Source organism: Sinocyclocheilus grahami, unplaced genomic scaffold (genome assembly GCF_001515645.1).
Source record: "Sinocyclocheilus grahami isolate Dianchi unplaced genomic scaffold, SAMN03320097.WGS_v1.1 scaffold914.1, whole genome shotgun sequence".
Lineage (NCBI taxonomy): Eukaryota > Metazoa > Chordata > Actinopteri > Cypriniformes > Cyprinidae > Sinocyclocheilus > Sinocyclocheilus grahami.
Genome location: NW_015506093.1, coordinates 485213 through 503756, shown reverse-complemented (window position 1 = coordinate 503756; position 18544 = coordinate 485213). Strand labels below are relative to the sequence as shown.

Below are 18544 nucleotides of genomic sequence, written 5' to 3'. Positions count from 1 at the left end.
TAAGTGCAAGACACACGAAACACTTGGTCACACCCCTTGTTTCAGTGAGTTGCAATTCCATTACATCACCACAGTAAGCACAGCATATAAAGTGAAAGTAAAGTGAAAAAAGTGACGTGACATGTGGCCAAGTATGGTGACCCATACTCAGAATTAGTGCTCTGCATTTACCCATCCAAAGTGCACACACACAGCAGTGAACACACACACCCGGAGCAGTGGGCAGCCATTTATGCTGCGGCGCCCGGGGAGCAGTTGGGGGTTCGGCGCCTTGCTCAAGGGCACCTCAGTCGTGGTATTGAAGGTGGAAGAGAGCGCTGTACATTCACTCCCCCCACCTACAATTCCTGGCGGTACAAGACTCGAACCCACAACCTTTGGGTTATGAGTCCGACTCTCTAACCATTAGGCCACGACTTCCCCCATATACACATGCGTACATCTCAAAAAATATATGCGGAGAGGTTCAAACAAAGGACGTCTGACCTTTCTATGCTACCCACAGGTGTGTGTGTGTGTTTGTGTGTGTGTGTGTGTTTGTGTGTGTGTGTTTATTTCTCACATGGCCTATAAGCAAGTAACTTTCAGAAGTGAGTTAACCCCTCACACACTGAGAGCATTTTCAATTTCACACCTAGGCTAAACACTCAATAATAATAATAATAATTGTCCATTCATAGAATATCTTTAGATTAGAATCATGATAGTAAACACTCACAACAAACAAAACAGATAAAGTGATGCCATGAGATAACTGTTAAAAACAATATTGTTTCACATTCTATTTACTGGAAAAGTAAGGACGGGGTTTGGACTTGATCACAGTCATGTCAGCTGTATCTGTGCAAAGGTCTGTGTTGATTGCGCAAAGCAATAAAAGGTTCTGCCATCGTTTCATATATAGAGTGTGAGTTGGGACGGTTGCAACATGGCTTATTTCTTCAATCAGGAAAGAGCTACAGTGATGACTCATACTGCACACATGCTTAGTTAGCCCCTCATCCTTCCTGGAAGAAATCAGCCGCATGTGACCATTCCTTCTGCCAAAAATTATTTTCATTTTTGTATAAATTCCGTACTTAATGAACCAATAAACCTCATATATACACTTTGTCCGTCACCTGTAGCTGTCATAAGCAAATACAGCCCTTACCTCTCATTAATGGGAAGTGTAATGCGAGGTCCAAGGTCCACGGCGAAACGTCCTGACCAGCTCAGCAGGGTTTTCACCACTATGAGGTCCGCACTGGAGATTTAATTCAGATATTCAGATAATGTGTTACCCTTAATAAATTACTCAGAGTCTTGATTAAAAGAAAGTTTATCGAATCACCATATACAAATGGTTTCGCTTTATTAAAAACAATAACTCATAAGCAAAATTCAAGAAAGTAACAGCGTATAGTCTTCACCCGCTTTCCGGCCTCGCAAAATCATAAAGCGCTTGATTATATAGGAGAGGGCGTTACACAATTCCTCTCCTGCAAAGCATCTATTCAAACACTCCATTGGATAAGTGCAAGACACACGAAACACTTGGTCACACCCCTTGTTTCAGTGAGTTGCAATTCCATTACATCACCACAGTAAGCACAGCATATAAAGTGAAAGTAAAGTGAAAAAAGTGACGTGACATGTGGCCAAGTATGGTGACCCATACTCAGAATTAGTGCTCTGCATTTACCCATCCAAAGTGCACACACACAGCAGTGAACACACACACCCGGAGCAGTGGGCAGCCATATATGCTGCGGCGCCCGGGGAGCAGTTGGGGGTTCGGCGCCTTGCTCAAGGGCACCTCAGTCGTGGTATTGAAGGTGGAAGAGAGCGCTGTACATTCACTCCCCCCACCTACAATTCCTGGCGGTACAAGACTCGAACCCACAACCTTTGGGTTATGAGTCCGACTCTCTAACCATTAGGCCACGACTTCCCCCATATACACATGCGTACATCTCAAAAAATATATGCGGAGAGGTTCAAACAAAGGACGTCTGACCTTTCTATGCTACCCACAGTTATGCATCTATTCTACAATGCAGCAACACCTTTGCAAAAATATGCGAGCAGGTTTTCACACCTTAACATTTTCCATTTTTTAACTGTTAACCCAGATAGTGACACCTGCTCTCGTTTTTTGACAGGATGTCAGTTTAGCCGTTTATACTCTTAGAAGTGGCGCTGGCTCTCTGAATCCTCAAACAGTCAACCTCACTTCGCAAAGTTTCCATCTTCAAATTAAACTCATTAACTTCAATAAATTGTTTAACCCTTTTCATCAACCGTTTATTTATACGTTCATGTTGACGAATTATCTGAAGAAGCTCCTTCGCCATCAATAGCATGTCCATCTTTTCTTGCCCGGTCACTTCTTCTTTTCTTCTCCATTTTTGCTTTATTTTTGCGCTCCGTTGATGCCTCTTCTGCATGGAGTCTAAAAGCAGATTAATAGAAATCTCTAATTTACCTTTTTGGTTTAGTCTTCAAATATGTGGAGTTTGACCGGGAAATTGAATAATTCCTATTTCATCATGTTAAAAAAGTATTTTTATAATGATCAGATTTTTTTGACATACTGTTTAAGTTGTTTGCGTGAAGCACTGTAAAAACATATAATTTTAATCTGTGTTTTCTTAGCTTCTAATAGGCATAGCATGTGTCAAAGATACTGTGTCAGGCTAATACACCAAGTTGTATCACAGCTGTCAGTGTTGGGACAGTTGCAACCGACCCGACATGCTCTCCCTTACCACAACACTGATGTAAAAGCTTGCCATAACATTGCACAATTGTAATTTTATGAACTGGTAAAGAATCCCTTTCAATAGTGAGGTATCTCACCTTTTTTAAGTACATAGGTTAAAAATCAGTTTGTCTATGGTGGACTAATTTCCTTCACTCTCACCCTCTCTTTGTCTTACACAAACTTATTAAGTCAGTTACATAAATGGTAGATTTCTCTAATTTGAATTTTTTTAAAGTAAGACTGATTACCTGGTTAACGGCTAGTTAGTCAAATTAGTTCTAAAGACATGTTTATGCAACTGACCCCAGTTCAGTAAACTTCTGGCCTAACGGGGGAAGTTGTGGCCTAATGGTTAGAGAGTCGGACTCGTAACCCAAAGGTTAGGGTTCGAGTCTCGTACTGGCAGGGATTGTAGGTGGGGGGAGTGAATGTACAGTGCTCTCTCCCACCTTCAATACCACGACTGAGGTGCCCTTGAGCAAGGCACCGAACCCCCAACTGCTCCCCGGGCGCCGCAGCATAAATGGCTGCCCACTGCTCCGGGTGTGTGTTCACGGTGTGTGTGTGTGTGTTCACTGCTGTGTGTGTGTTCACTTTGGATGGGTAAATGAGAGCACTAATTCCTAGTATGGGTCACCATACTTGGCCACATGTCACATCACGTCACTTTAACAGAAGTAGGCTATGTCAGTGTCTTGATTTAATTAATGTTTTGTAGTTCAGATGTACTGTAATAATTAACCAAAACATTGTTGTTACTTTATTTTTATTTTTATTTTTTTACACAGCCAATTTAACTTATTGAAGACCCTGTCTGTGCACAAATAAAATGAAAATAGCAAAATGATATTTAAGAAATTATTTTAATTACATTTTAATGAATGTTGCAAACTGCCCCTTTGGACTGTTGCAACCATCCCCTCTTAAGGCCCCGATGTAGGCTACTTCAAACTAAGTTCATTTTCGTTCTTCGTTTGTGGGGCAAAAAAACGTTCGAAAAGGCTGAGCGACAGCATTGTCAGGCTTGTGTTGTGTTTCGTTCCCCAAGTGCTCTCTGTCTCAGTGTTTATGCCCTTATTTGGTTAGTTTCCGGTTCCTGTCCTGATTATGTTGATTTGATTCCAAGTGTTCCCCGTTCATTTCTATTGATCTCATGTGTGTCTCGTCATCCCCTTGTCTTGTCATGTGTTTAAATAGTGTTCCTTGGTTTCAGTTCAGCGTCCGGTATCGTTCATGTATAGCGTGAGTTCCCGTGTTGTTTTGGCAATATTAAACCCATTTGGGTTGATGTACTCCACGTCTCCCTCCGTTCCTTGTTCCTCACTCCACTCAGCAGTACACTGTGACAGGTATACTGTATTTAAACATTTCGACACCACCGCGCTGCTGGAGGCGAGATGTAGATTATGTGTCACGCCGCAACAACGATGAAATGTATCTAGTACCAATGGTCAGAATATTACAAACAAAAGAATGATTAGCAACAGTTCAGAGTCAAGTATCAATGGTTGCAATACAAATTAACCATGCCATTGCCATAATCAGTCCTTTATGGAAAGTGTGAATTGCTCCAAGTCTGAAAACTTTAGCATGATGTGTTAAAAAATAAAAAATAAATCGGAGTCATCTCAATAACACAAACATTTTACTTTGTTTTATGATTGTTCATTTATTATATTAAACTGGGTAAATTATTGCATCTTTTTATATTTTATGTGTCATGACTTAATTATTGTATGTTCTTTTGGCATTTAATTTATTGCGTACCTTTCAAATTTGCTTGCAGAAAAAACGGCAGCAGCAGTATGGTGTAAATTCATTTATTTGAAACGTGTTTGCTACTCGCCACCTTATCTCCACTCCTTTTTTTTTTTTTTCCATGGCTTTGGAAAACTTGCAGCGGATGTTTCTCCGCGTCGCTTTCCGTAACTCGTGCTTCGTTGCAATTTCTTTTTAAGATTTTAATTCTCCGAATCTTTTAAAGTCTCTCTGGGAGCGATCGCACCTGTATTTGTACCAGCTCAAGTATTCGACACTCCAATGTATTCATGCTAGTAACTTGGTGTTTTTGTTGTTCTAGACCAGGGGTAGGCAAGTTCGGTCCTAGAGAGCCGCAGTCCTGTAGAATTCAGGACTGCAGCTCTCTAGGACCGAACTTGCCTACCCCTGGTCTAGATGTTGCTCTCCTGTCTGTCCTCCGTGGAATGAGAAATGAACTGGGAAAAAAAATCTAATGTCAAAAAAGGTGCAGTTCCCGTCCCAAACCCACCCACCGATTGCGTAATTGCCACGGAGCAATGGAAGCGCAAAGGTGTTTAGGAGCCAAAACTAACTCCCCCAGAAAGTTCGCTTTGGTCAGCTGTTTCGAACTGTCAAAACGAACTTGGTTTCGGCCTGAGTTTGTTCGAAATGACGTCATATCAGTATCATATGACGGGCATTTTGGGGGTCAGTTGCAACATTTGACTGTCTATTCAAGTATAAAATGTACGCATATTGTCATATACACATGTTGCAGTAATGTGGGTGATTAGCTGACGGATGTGGGTTTATTGTATTAAAATTTTGGGTTGAGAAACTAAAGGAAATGCAAAAAAGTGTTGCAACTGTCCCCACTCTCCCCCTAAATTTAAAAAGTCAAAAACCTCTCAAAGAACTCTCCAACCGAGATATCTGAGTGCTCTGTTGAACATAAGAACTACTTACCTGTAGAGACGCTGAGGTTCCAGTGCATGTATCAGCTACGCAGCGCAATTCCCAAGAACAAGCTCCGTGAAGAGGTTTTGTTTTCAATAAGTCACGTGACCCTCCTTTCCAGCTCAGTCACTTGCAAATTTCGCTGTAGGTGTCCGAAATTTGTCATCTGGTTGATTTGAATTATAAGGAATACAATGCACTTAAACGTTTTGAGTTAAATCGTGTTCAGTTTTTTTTCTTTTCTACCTTTTGCCGAATTCTTGGACTTCTGTGTTATGGGGTTGGGTTTTTAGCTAGATACTTTTTGCTTATACAAAAGCTTATAGCCTTAAGAAATTATATTGCTTTAAAAAAAACAGCTTGCTTCATTTAGGAACATTTTCAGATTTTTAAAATATGGTGTATACAGTATTACACACAGACACAAATATACTTTCACATGGTTTTTCTATAATTCGTTAAGGGTTTGATTATCTTTGAATATTTCATGGATGAAAAATGTTTACATGCACTTTTAAAACCCGTTATTCCACTTTTTTGTCAATGATACTTAGTAATAATAATGTTTATATTCAGTGACATTATTTTTGAGAGACCATCCGCATAAACCAAAGCCTGAAATGAATTTGTTGAAAGACTCTCAGTATCAGTGTTCAGCCAGCTGTAAATATATTGCAACCGGACCGGACAAGACATAAAAAAAGTTTCATAGTTTCAGATTCAATTGGTTTTATATTTGTTTACTTTATTGTAAATTTAAGAAAAATGTAAGGAAAAAAACTCAAACCACCCGTATCCAAAAAAAAAGGACACGTGTGCAAAAAGACAAGGACACGAGCATCATATGTTTGCTGAAAGTGACAAAAGGCTGTAATGGTTGTGCGTAAAGCCCTTTGTAGAGGTTTCAGGTAAGAGCATGTACACATGTTGTAATGATTTGACCACATCATTCCAGAAAACCCAAAACTGCCATTTACTTTTGAAAAAAGAGATAACTATTAAAAATAATGTATAATTTGATCTATTAAAATAATAATCAAACTCTCTCTCTCTCTCTGTCTCTCTCTCTCTCTCTCTCTCTCTCTCTCTGTGTGTGTGTGTGTGTGTGTGTGTGTGTGTGTGTGTTTAGTTAAATAGGCTACACCCATGATCTGATTCCTGCAAAACACGTGACACAATGAAAGCGAAACTAAACACAACACCAAACTGCACATCTCAGCAGCTGAACCTGGAAGTTTAGCAATGTTATATAATGTGTGTGTGTGTGTGTATATATATATATATATATATATATATATAAACTTTTATTTCATGCTTATACCTGTTTGTCATACACTTCATAAACCTTGACACAAACCTACATATATGAAAATCTATCGTGTATGTGCATATGTTTATTCACTTTGATTTATACCTTTAGTTTCAGTATCCTTTCTATAGATGTAATGCAACTAGTCCAGCTTGTTTTATATTTGCATCTATTCAATGTCATTTCAGTGCTGCTGTGCATGTATGGAATATATTCATTAGTGTACTTTTATTTTGATTTTATTATAGCATGAATGTATTCCCTGATTAATTTTCCTAAGCTTATAGTTCATATTGTCACAAATGTTAACTCTATTTAGTTTAACAACACACATTTTAATTGAACAAAATTGTTATAAAGATATGCTTTAAGATTTAATTTGAACACAAAGATACATTCAAAGATACAAAATATACATCTGCATGTATATACCACACACACACACACACACACACACACTTACACACACACTAGATAGCTTTTCTTATATATATATGTAGGTTCATGTCCAGGTTTGTGCAGCATAAGACATAAACGGGTATAAGAATGAAATATGTTTTTTGTTTGTTTTTTGTCTTTTAACTCATAAATTTGCCATTTTGCTATTAAGACCAACCATTTCTTCTGCTTTCTCAATCAGATATTTTCCATTCTCCCAGGTGTCCATTGCTGCCTTTGCTATGGCATCAGACACAGATTCAGCTTCTGCTGCTGCTTTCCAACCAGAAATTCCTCCAGCCACACCTCCTACAAAAGCGGCAGCTCCGAGCACACTTGCAGCTAGTGTACCTGCACCTGCTACTGCTCCTTCTGCCACCGCTGCTCCTACACCCGCCTCTGCAAATGCTGTTTTTAGAGTTAAATATGATTTTAAAATATAGAGAACTGGAGCTACTACAACACCGATTCCGATAAGAGCACCAAGCACGGCCTCTGTTGCTGCTCCTGCAAACTGCCGCAGATAATTGCAATGAACAATTTTCTTTGCTTTTTCACGTTGCTCTTCTGGAGGCATATTTTCTTCGGTTATATTCTTCACCTCCTCTTGAATGTGTTTCTCCACTTCTAGAAGCACCTCACTGGTGAAGCGGCCATTTTCTTCCACAATCTTGTCAATGGTCTCCAGCAGATGTTTCACCTGTACCTTGTTGCTCTTGTTGCCCCGTTTACGTTTATTCCAGTATTTGTTGTCGATGACGTGACAGCGACCTCCACATTTATCAACCAGCTCTTGAAGCTGTGAACAGTCCTTCATAAACTCTTCAGTGGTCTTGCTTTCTAGTTGTTCACCAAAAGTGAATAAGATCATTGTGTGTTTCAAGACGTGCTCATCTTTGAAGGTGTTCAGGATTTTCTGTACCACCTCGTTTTCATGTTCTGTGTATCTTCCGACCTTTAGGACCATGATAAAAGCATCGACCTCAGGAGCGCAATCAATCAGAGCTTTGAGGATCTCAGATTTTGTCTCCTCTTCATTACAATCCGTGTCAAAGGCTCCTGGTGTGTCAATAACTGTGATCTTTCTGCCATGAACCTTCCTCTCTCTTTTTTGATATTCAACTATAACATTTGAAGCCGACGCTTTAGTGGTGAACACATTTTCTCCAAGAATTGTATTCCCAGCGCTGCTTTTGCCGTCTCCTGTTTTCCCAAGAAGGACGATCTTTCTTTCTGGCAGCGAAACACTGGCTGTTGGAAACAAACATTTTATAATGTGAGCTTTACTTATAAGATCCTGAATTAGTTATTTATTGAAACTTCTGAACAAGAGTTATCTGGGGGAAAAAAACTGCTGGTTATTTCTGCTGTTCCTAAAGCGTTCAGTAGCTCTACTCTCTGCAATTGTAAACGCATTTACACTTTAAATGTGACATTGTGCAACAATCATGACTTACAGGTACATCCCATGCTCCTTCTCTGTTGATGATGTACGTCTCTGTAAGTGAAATGATATCCAGGTTAGTCTTGGCATTAACCAATCAATATATGACATTTCAAACTACAAATGTAATGCTTTTCAGCTGAGACTAGAGTTAGAGCTCTCTAAATGCATCATATTCCTGCATTACATAAGTTATACCGGTAACACTTTATTTCGATAGTCCACTTTAGACATTCTACTAACAGCAAGTAACTTTGCAACTACATGTCAACTAGCAGTTAGTAGAGTATTAGAAGACTGTCTGCTTAATATTTTCTAACACGTTCTTTGTCAACTTATTCTACTAACCCTAAACCTACCCTAACAGTCTACTCTGAGAGTTAGTAGACATGCAGTTGCAAATTAATGAGAATTAGTTGACATGTAGTTACAAAGTTACTTATAGTTAGTAGAATGTCTAAAGTGGACTATCGAAATAAAGTGTAACCGTTATACCTGATGCATCCACAGATGTCTTGACACTACAATCACTTCTGGTAACACTTTACACTACAGCAACCATGTTACTGTCTGTAAATGGTGCAAAATGTAAAGTATACTCACTTTACTGTTTTAAATCCCTTTCTTTGTTTCTCCCAAAAAATAAAAAATAAATCAAGTTGTTGATGGACGTTCACTCCAGCTTTTGCTTTCTTAAGTAAGTCTGGTAAGAAACGTTAAGAATCATTCTTCAAGAGTCAATGCTTTTCTAGCAGATAAATAAAACCTGTAATCACAGTCTTGAAAGTTGTAAAATCCTGAAAGCAAAGGGTGCCGTGGTGGAGGGAGTCAACCTTCACCTAATCTTCTGAGATCATCAGAGTTTTCAAAAAACGACTGAAGACACACCTCTTCTACATGCCCTTTACCACAATCAAACAAGGAAACTTACTATAGCTCCTACTTATTTAAAAAAAAATAATAATAATATTTCTACATTTGTATTTCTACATTTCATTTCTGCTTGTGCACAAATCAGTTTTTAAAAATGAATGGTTGATCTCTATAATTGCATTTCATTAATCAAGATCTAAGGAAGAACACTGGTATGACATTCATAATTCATGTTCAGTGTTTTTTTATGTTCATTTGTAAGCTGTATCCATACAGCCATGAATCAGCCAGGATTTCAATTGCTGGAAACATGCATATTAAAAATAAAATATAGCTTTTGCATCTGAGTGTTAATTCTCATGTTGTACAAGCACCATCTGCTGGACAGAGAGCCATCCATCAACATCAGGTCATTAGTCACAGATCAGGGCTGTTCAATACTTCTCCTGGAAGTCCACTGTCCTGTCAAATGGAATTTCTTATCTGGAGACCCTGATTAACTGGTTCAGGTGTGTCTAATTAGGGTCAGTGTCTCCAAGCAAGAGTATGGACAGCCCTGCTGTAGATGCTGAATGAACAACAACAAACCTTTACAAAGTCACAGGTGTATTCATGGTTTTTGGAGATACACTGTCACAGCACAGACGGTCGTTGGGTTAGTTGGTTATTTCTTCTGTATTGAGGAAAAATAATACACTCAATAAAATTATGGCAACAGATTACAATGTCACATGTTCAGTTTGTTTTGTCATAGTTTTCTTTGTGTTTCCTGTTTGGTTCCTGTTTTTCCTTATTTTGGTCATGTTCCTGTGTTCATTAGTTCCCTTGCTCATTGTTTAATTATTAGTTTACCTGTATCACCTGTGTCTAGTTATTTACCCTCGTTTGTCTTGTATTTAAGCCCCAGTCTGTTCAGTCTTTGTTTGTCCGGTCACAGTTACTCAATGTTGTGTTTCCTTGTGTCCTTCTGTCCTTTTGTTATTAAACTGAGAGTTTGGTTTTCACCAGCTGTCTCCTTCACCTTCCTCCTGACACAACCGTGACAGATGACCAGACCAAAAAACATGATGATAAGGGCTGAGGACAAGCTATGTGGGATACGGCAAAGTGGTCGGACTTTGGAGGGATATGTGGAGGAATTCCAACAGGGTGAGCTGGCACGACTCTGCACTTGATGCCTGCTTTCTGCTGGGGCTGGATGATGAGACTATCCGCTGTGATCTCCCCGTGTATGATTTTCCTTTGATCGAGTTAGTTAATCTCGGATCTCAGGTCTCCTCATCCAGCCCCCTCAGGAGCACGCCGTGTCTCCCCAGCTCACCCCACGCCGGGAACCCCGACATACCACACCAATGGCTCCGCCCACTTGCCGAAGCCAGGGTGTCCCCTTATTCTCCAAAGCTCCACCGTAGTCTTCAGCCCAGGAGCGCCAGCCGCTTGGAAGGCTAGACGGCCAGCCTCTCAGCAATCAAGCTCGCCGGCCGCTCGGAAATCAAGACGCCCGGTCTTTCAGCATTCAAGCTTGCCGGCCGCTCTGAAAACAAGGCCAACGGCCGCTCCGAAGTTAAGCCAGCCGGCCGTTCCTCAGTCAAGCCCACTGGCTGCGGCATTCTTAAGCCCGCCGGCCACTCCGAAGTCAAGCCAGCTGGCTGTCCCTCAGTCAAGCCCGCCGGTCCTGGCATTCTCAAGACTGCTGGCCGTTCTGTTGTTAAGCCAGCTCGTCGCCCCTGGAGCTCGCTCCAGTGTCGGATCCTGTTCTCGAGTCTAGCCTACGGAGGGCACCTGTTCTCGAGTTTAGCCCAGTGAGGGCTCCTGATCCCCAGTTAAGCCCAGGGAGGGTGGCCTCGGAGGCTGCTCTGCCATGGCCCCCTGAACTGTCTGATCCGCCCTGGAGGCCTTCCTTGTCCCTGTCCTGCACCAGCCTCCAGGGCGCCCACCCCCCCTCCTCGGTGGAATTGTTACGGCGCGGGATGCGCCTTTCGGGAGGGGGGAGTAATGTCACATGTTAATTTTGTTTTGTCATAGCTTTCTTTGTGTTTCCTGTTTTTCCTTATTTTGTCATGTTCCTGTGTTCATTAGTTCCCTTGCTCATTGTTTAATTATTAGTTTACCTGTATCACCTGTGTCTAGTTAATTACCCTCATTTGTCTTGTATTTAAGCCCCAGTCTGTTCAGTCTTTGTTTGCCAGGTCACAGTTACTCAACGTTGTGTTTTCCATTGTCTTTCTGTCCTTTTGTTATTAAACTGAGAGTTTGGTTTGCACCAGCTGTCTCCTTCACCTTCCTCCTGACACAAACGTGACATGCAAGCAATGTTATTAATTAAATCCAGCAAATAGGAATTGAGTTAGGATGAATCAAATGAGCTCATTAAAAGTCATCCATTTAAAATGAGTAACTGCAAATAGCACGCAAAAAAATAAGTAAAATGTAAAAGAAAAAAGTTCAATGGACAAACAAAACCTATGCTTATGAATACTACTTGAAATTATTTTGACAACAAAAAATTAAGTTAATATTATTAATATTTAGTGGATCATTTATAATAATGTGTTTTAATTCATTTAATTTTATTTCAGGTATGAATAGACAAAAGTCAAATATGAATTAAGAGCTCTTTATTTTTATTGCCAACAACAGTCACAATCCAACTTTATTGAATAACAAATATTAATCAGTTTAGAATAGTGAACAATTCAAAGTGGAAAAAAACATGTATATTGCATTTCTTTTTGGACTTTAAATTTAGCACAAAAACAGTTGTATGCGTTTGTCTGTGTGTGTACTGTGTTCCGGTAAGCGTTCAGTCACTAGCTATGTTCCCATCCCTATTTTTATGCACATTTTGGGATATCTCGTAAAAAATGCTGGATGGAAATGCCAAGATGTGTATGAATTCAAAAAAGGTGCACAAAAAAAACAAATGTGCTCAATTGAGGTGAAATTTTTTTTTGTCCAATAAGAAGATATGCGCATAAACTATGATGGAAAAACTTTTACCACATAAATCTCTTGACGCGCAATACAAAACTCACATGATTTTGCCTCAACAGATAATGTGATTCAATTACTGGACTCATTGGAATCATCAAGGGTTTGATTGTAACATTTGTAATTAACTGTTATAACTATCCCCACCCCAAGCAGCCTACTGTTTTGGCATGAAAGGGCTACTATAGGTTTTAATTGTATCTACTATGATTGCTAAAAAATAATTGTAATTAAAAAAAAACGTTCTTTCCTGAAATTGCTCACAGTCACAAGCCTCTTCTCCTGCAAGCTCAAAAATGTGATGGGAGTGTAATGATGACGTCAACTTCCCTAATTTCACACAAACTGTCCAGAAAAACCTAGAAATCAATTTAGTTAAAGTTTATATATTAAATTCGGTGAAATCTACAAACCGACAGAATGACATTGTACATTGTACCAGCACGCATAAGAGTAATCAGTTGATCACAACATTTTATTCAATATAATTTATTAACAGCATTTAGCAACAACACAGGTCTCAGTGGTTTATTTAAAATAACTCTCTTTGAAACTGCTCTGTGAATATCCATAAAACTGGATCGGGGATTTCTGTAGCCTACACTCATTCAGTGGTGAATTGAAGGCTATCTACATTCACAGCAGCTGTCTGAGTCCAGTTACACATATTGACCCACTGATCATACTATACTATCTGTAAAACTAGACCGAATTCAAAAATACAAACACTGAAGTCTCAAAGCTATAACTTGCAGAAAACACTGTGATTCCTACATAAAGGCGAGCATGAATAATGAGACTAATCGTCAGTCATTTTTTTAATTTATGAAATCATGTGCCTTGACAGGCATGCAAACAGTAATAGCCTAATAATAACCACTACCACAACCATCATCATCTCGCATGTAATGTGTTTTAATATTTCCATTATTAGTCCTCTGTTGGTGGCCTCCTCGGGTTTTGCGTTAAACATTGTCAATGCCCCATTCAAATTTTACTTCTTGGTGGTTTGTTTTTAATAAAGCACACATCTGCAGGATCTCCATGCAACGGGACTAATCTGTGTGGACTAATCTTGTTGTTGTTGTTGTTGATGATGACAAAAAGATTTAAAAGTTAAATTTTTAGGCCAGTCAGCCTCAGCAGCGCTCGTCAGTATCAAAATGATTGAGATGACCCATCAAATCGAAGTAGGCGGGGTTTACTGTTCACTGAAGCGGAGTGTGAATTCCAGCGCGTAGCATCAGTTTTAACATTGAAAGAGAGAGAGATACGCTGATGAGAGTAGTGAAACATTTAAGTATATTGTTGATCACGGGGGTTAAATATATGTGAAATAAATTCTTGTGAATTCTCAACTGCAACTTTTGCATTCTCATAAGTAGCTACTGCGCCCATCTTTACAGCATCATATACAGAATCAGCTTCTTTTGCTGCTTTCCATCCTGTAGCTCCTCCTGCAATGAATCCTGAAAGCCCTGCAACTACAAGAGTAACACCTGTAGCATATATACCAATCCCTGCACCTCCAGCTGCTCCAATACCTGCCCCTGCTGCTGTTGCCACCTCTGAAGTGCTGGCTTCTTTAAGGCAGGTCAAAGCTATTGCAACACTAACACCAATGCCTGTTAAAGCACCAGTTAGAGCCCCTATTGATGCACCTGCGAGTTTCATCATTAGATTATCATGCACAATCCTCTCTGCTCTCTCTTCTCTCTCTGCTCTCTCTCGCTGCTGGTTTGGAGACACTGTGTCTTCATTTGTATTCATCATCTCTCGAATCATCATCTCCTCCACAATTTGAAGCATCTCATTGGCGTAGCGGCCGTTCTCATTAACCATTTCATTTATGGTATCCAGCAGATTTTTAACCTGGATTCTGTTGCTTTTGTACCCACAACTACAGGGGCAATGGAGACATTTTCTCCAGTGTTTACTGTCAATGACGTGACAGCGACCTCCACATTTATCAACAAGCTCCTGCAGTTGTGGACTTCTCTGAACAAATTCTTCAATGGTTTGACCCTCTAGATCTTCGCCGTGAGTGAATAAAACCACTGCATGATTAAAGGCTTCCTCTCCACAATACTTTCCTATTTCATTCACAATCTCTCTTTCGTGTCTTGTGTACCTTTCAACTTTCAGAACAATGACAAAGGCATCAACGCCTGCAGCGCAATTAATAATGGATCTAACGATCTCAGATTTGATGGTCTCATCATCACGAGCTGTGTCAAGGACTCCAGGAGTGTCAATAACTGTGATCTTCTGTCCATAAACCTTCCTCTCTCCTCTTACAGATGTAACTGTTACGGAATTTGGTGAAGCATCTGGGGTGAAAATATTTTTTCTAAGGATTGTGTTTCCAGTGCTGCTTTTTCCATCTCCGGTTTTCCCAAGAAGTACGATCTTTCTGTCAGGTGAAGACACACTGGCTATTTAAAGAAGATGTTTGTTATTAGATACATATAATGCACATCTTTATGTGTTTAATACATGCATTACGTTTGAAAGTCTATTGCTACATCACTAGTTACTCAGCGACAATGTGAATGTTATTCTCAAGCACTCTAGCATTGTTAATATTTGAAACTTTGATTCTTAAAGCATTGTTTTAACTTACCTCCCATTACTCTCTTCTATTAATGCTACTCTCTGCAATATAAATAACAATACATATAACATTTGTCAAATCAGTTTGCAAATGATTCATATTTGAGTTCAATTTTAGGAGAAAATAAAAAAGAAGAAAAAGAACAACAGAAAAATGTCTTTATTGAGCTGTTTCGCGTGTTGTACCTCTATAAGCATGCGACCAGTTGAGTGATCTCTTTACCTGTTGCTCTTATTTCATTTATTAATTTATTTAAAGGAGATATTTAAATGGTGTGTATTTTGATGAATATATGTGTGATCTTGGATTGTACTAAGCTTCAGTGCTCTATTTTTCACATACACATTGATACACTGCTGTACAATGCCAGTGAAAAGTGTTTTCTAAACTGTACAGATGCATGTGCAATAACAGTTCAGACCAGAGTGTTTCCAAGTAGCAAACATGATGGAAGATCAGGGTTACCAGGTAACCAATACAAGCAAAACAATTCATGTCAGAAGGTTTACTGCGAAGACTTTTTCATGAATATTGAGAACATTAGACAATAAACAAGATCAGGAAATGCTGGACAGGAGTAAATGAATTATGGCATCACATCAGAAAGAGCTGTAATTCGTAACTGATCAATTATTTGTGCCTCTTGAGTTAAAAAAAAATTATATGCACTGACTAAACACGGTCAAGACCGTCTGTATGTTTTCATAACTCCAAAAGGGCCTTTTATATATATGTCCTTGTATATGTGTGTTTAAATATATTTAACGTATATAATTAGTTTATTTTATTTTTTTAATAAAATAATAATCTCTTTCCAAAAAAAAAAAAAAAAAGTTTTATAAGTAGACATCTGACAAGAACTTCATTGTTGTGAATCAAAAGTAAGTTCAAAAGTAACACTTACCTCCACATGAATCAAGACAGAGGATGTTTAGAGGATGTTTACAGGCTGCAACATCAGGCTCCAGAGCCCTGACTTTCACTTTCTCTTCACTTGTGGAGATCTATTTAGTTTCATTCTCTTTGTTTTCCTTGTATTCCATAAACGGATTGGTGGATGCTGCTGCTTTAGGGACTACAGTAAAGCTCATGGGTTGCTTTAAGGGTTTCATTTAACCCTCTGGTGCTCCTCATTTGGGAGTCACACTTGTGATCTTCACGGTCAAAAGTGACCCGACACCTGAAATAAAAAATTTTTTCGCCCCAGTAAAATCAATGTAATATATTTTTTTTCAATAATATTTTCTTTTCTTTTTTGTTTTGTATTTTGAGATAATTTCATGGCACTAATTAATATTTATGCAATAATTATGATGAATTTCTGCCCATTGAAAATAATACACATTTTTTAAAAATAGATATTTTTATATTACTTTTCAATGAATGCAGTATTTCATGTTAAAATAGAGTCAATGCCTTTAAAATCCCATTTTTGAATGATGAATTAGTGCCATCTGGTGGGAGTAAAATAAGAAAAACATCTGCAATTCCATGGTTTAGCCTATAGATTCCTATATAGCTCTATATAAAAGGCCTATACATTCTCTAATTGTTTTTAGACATAAATACTTATTTTTATTAAGTTGGGTTTACTTTATTAAGTGGGATTGGATATATATTTAGACATTCTCAAAGACAACTTTTTGTAAAGGTTTTCGATTTTGTTCGTTTGTTTGAAATGTTGATTTGAAGCGTCAGTTTTTGAATTATCATTACTACAGTCAAACCTGAACACTGAGAAAGCATTTTGTTACACAAAACATTAAAATTCTATAAAAAATTTACAAAAATGAACAGAAATGTTTTATCAGAGCTTAATCCTTCTGGGTTTGATCTGATTTCAACCTCTTATTTCAGTTTTCTGACTCGTTTTGTCTATTATAGTTATAGCCATACCAATGCATTTGACTGTGCATAATTATGTATGTCTGTGTGTGTGTCTGTTTTGCACTCTTGCACTCTTATGTTTTAGAGTGTAACCCCTTTAATGCTGTCCACGTTTTTACGGCACTGTAGTTGAATTATTGCTTTTATTTTACATATTTGCTGTGTTACAGTCACACCAGTTCATAGGTGTGTGTGTGTGTGTGTATAAGTGTGTGTGTACGCGCGTGCGTGTGTGTGTGTGTGTGTGTGTGTGTGTGAGTGGATGTGTTGGTTTTGCACTCTTGATGTTTTAGAGTTTCACCCTGTAATTGCTGTGTACTTTTTTCTGCATTTGTAGATTTGTAGATTGTATACACAAACATTCTCAGAGCTTTTGTGTTTTTGTCGATTTCCCATTAATTTTCAATGGTCGGTCATTTTTGACCAAAGACCAAAAGTGTGACTATATTTTTTACAATCACTTATTCTGTTCGAACAGGGGCGCTGCTAGCAATTTTGGGCCCTATAAAAGAATATGAGGTTGGGCCCCCTACCGCACCAAACATACACTATATTGCCCAAAGTATTGACTTGTACATATGCGTACAATCATTTTAGACACTTCCAAAACTGTGGCAACAAAGATGGAAATACAATTTTTAAATACATGAATTATGTTTCCATCTTTGATGCCACAGTTTTGGAAGTGCCTTTTTCTGTTCTAAAGAAAGGGGTGTCCCAATACATTTGTCCATATGTATGTACAAGTCACAGGTGTTTGGTGATGAGTTTTTGGCTCAATGTCTGCATTTAAAGTCACACCAGAGGTGTTCAGCTGGGATGAGGACTTGGCTTTCTGCAGACCAGTCAAGTTCTTCCACACTGACTGAGTCAATCTTTTTTTCTCTCTCTTTTACCTTGCCTTATACACAGAGGCATTGTTGTGTTAGAATAGAAAATGGTCCTGTTCAAACCATTAGTATAAAATTAAAAGCACACAATTCCCTAGAATTGCATTATATGCTTCTTTTTTTTTTTTTACAAAAAATTTGAAATTACTAAAGTAGTCAAACCTGTTCATTAGAAGGGGGTGTCCCAATACGTTTGGCACTATAGTGTACAAGCCAGCCTAGCTATTCAAAATCTTTGTCTGCAATTTAATAATATTGACCAATTACGTTTGCTACTGCTTTTGACCATTAGGTATCAGTAACATAATTCATTCAGAACCTGTTTTATGGACATAGACTTTCTGTACCACACTATTCTGCTGATATGGAATGAGTTTGACTACTTAATCAGTTATATTAATAGAAATGCTTCACTGGGGCAAACAAAAAAATCCTAAAATAATAAATAGGATACTCCATAGAAGCATTTCCAGCAGTATCCAACATTTCTCAGTCATGACCTTACTCAGCTAAATGTGATCTTATTTGCTAGCTACCTATGCACATACAGCATACAATGTTAAAAATGTTCTACATTATGAACCTTAACCCAAAAACCTTTAGCTTCATACACTGTAGATAATTGTGACCCTGCCTGTGGAAACCCAGCTAAAGT

General features: G+C 38.6%; 2 protein-coding genes across 2 annotated transcripts; both read right to left on the bottom strand.

Moving 5' to 3' along the window:
* Nucleotides 1-7335: 7335 nt before the first annotated feature.
* LOC107564171 (GTPase IMAP family member 7-like) lies at nucleotides 7336-8660 on the bottom strand. The gene is made up of 2 exons (XM_016249180.1): nucleotides 8648-8660; nucleotides 7336-8441 (listed from the first exon to the last, which is right to left on the bottom strand). Exons 1-2 carry the CDS (start codon nucleotides 8658-8660, stop codon nucleotides 7336-7338), a joined length of 1119 nt encoding a protein of 372 aa, XP_016104666.1.
* A 5238-nt stretch (nucleotides 8661-13898) lies between these two features.
* LOC107564170 (GTPase IMAP family member 7-like) lies at nucleotides 13899-15128 on the bottom strand. Its single transcript, XM_016249179.1, has 3 exons — nucleotides 15122-15128; nucleotides 14065-14933; nucleotides 13899-13982 (listed from the first exon to the last, which is right to left on the bottom strand). The coding sequence occupies exons 1-3, from the start codon at nucleotides 15126-15128 to the stop codon at nucleotides 13899-13901; spliced, it is 960 nt and encodes a 319-aa protein (XP_016104665.1).
* Nucleotides 15129-18544: the final 3416 nt, after the last annotated feature.

What these genes read in the sequence shown, in the direction of transcription:
- LOC107564170 (XM_016249179.1), bottom strand. An exon ending in AAGAAGCCAGCACTTCAGAG is followed by an intron (nt 13,983 to 14,064) that starts GTGGCAACAGCA and finishes TTACTCTTGTAG; the next exon opens with TTGCAGGGCTTTCAGGATTC.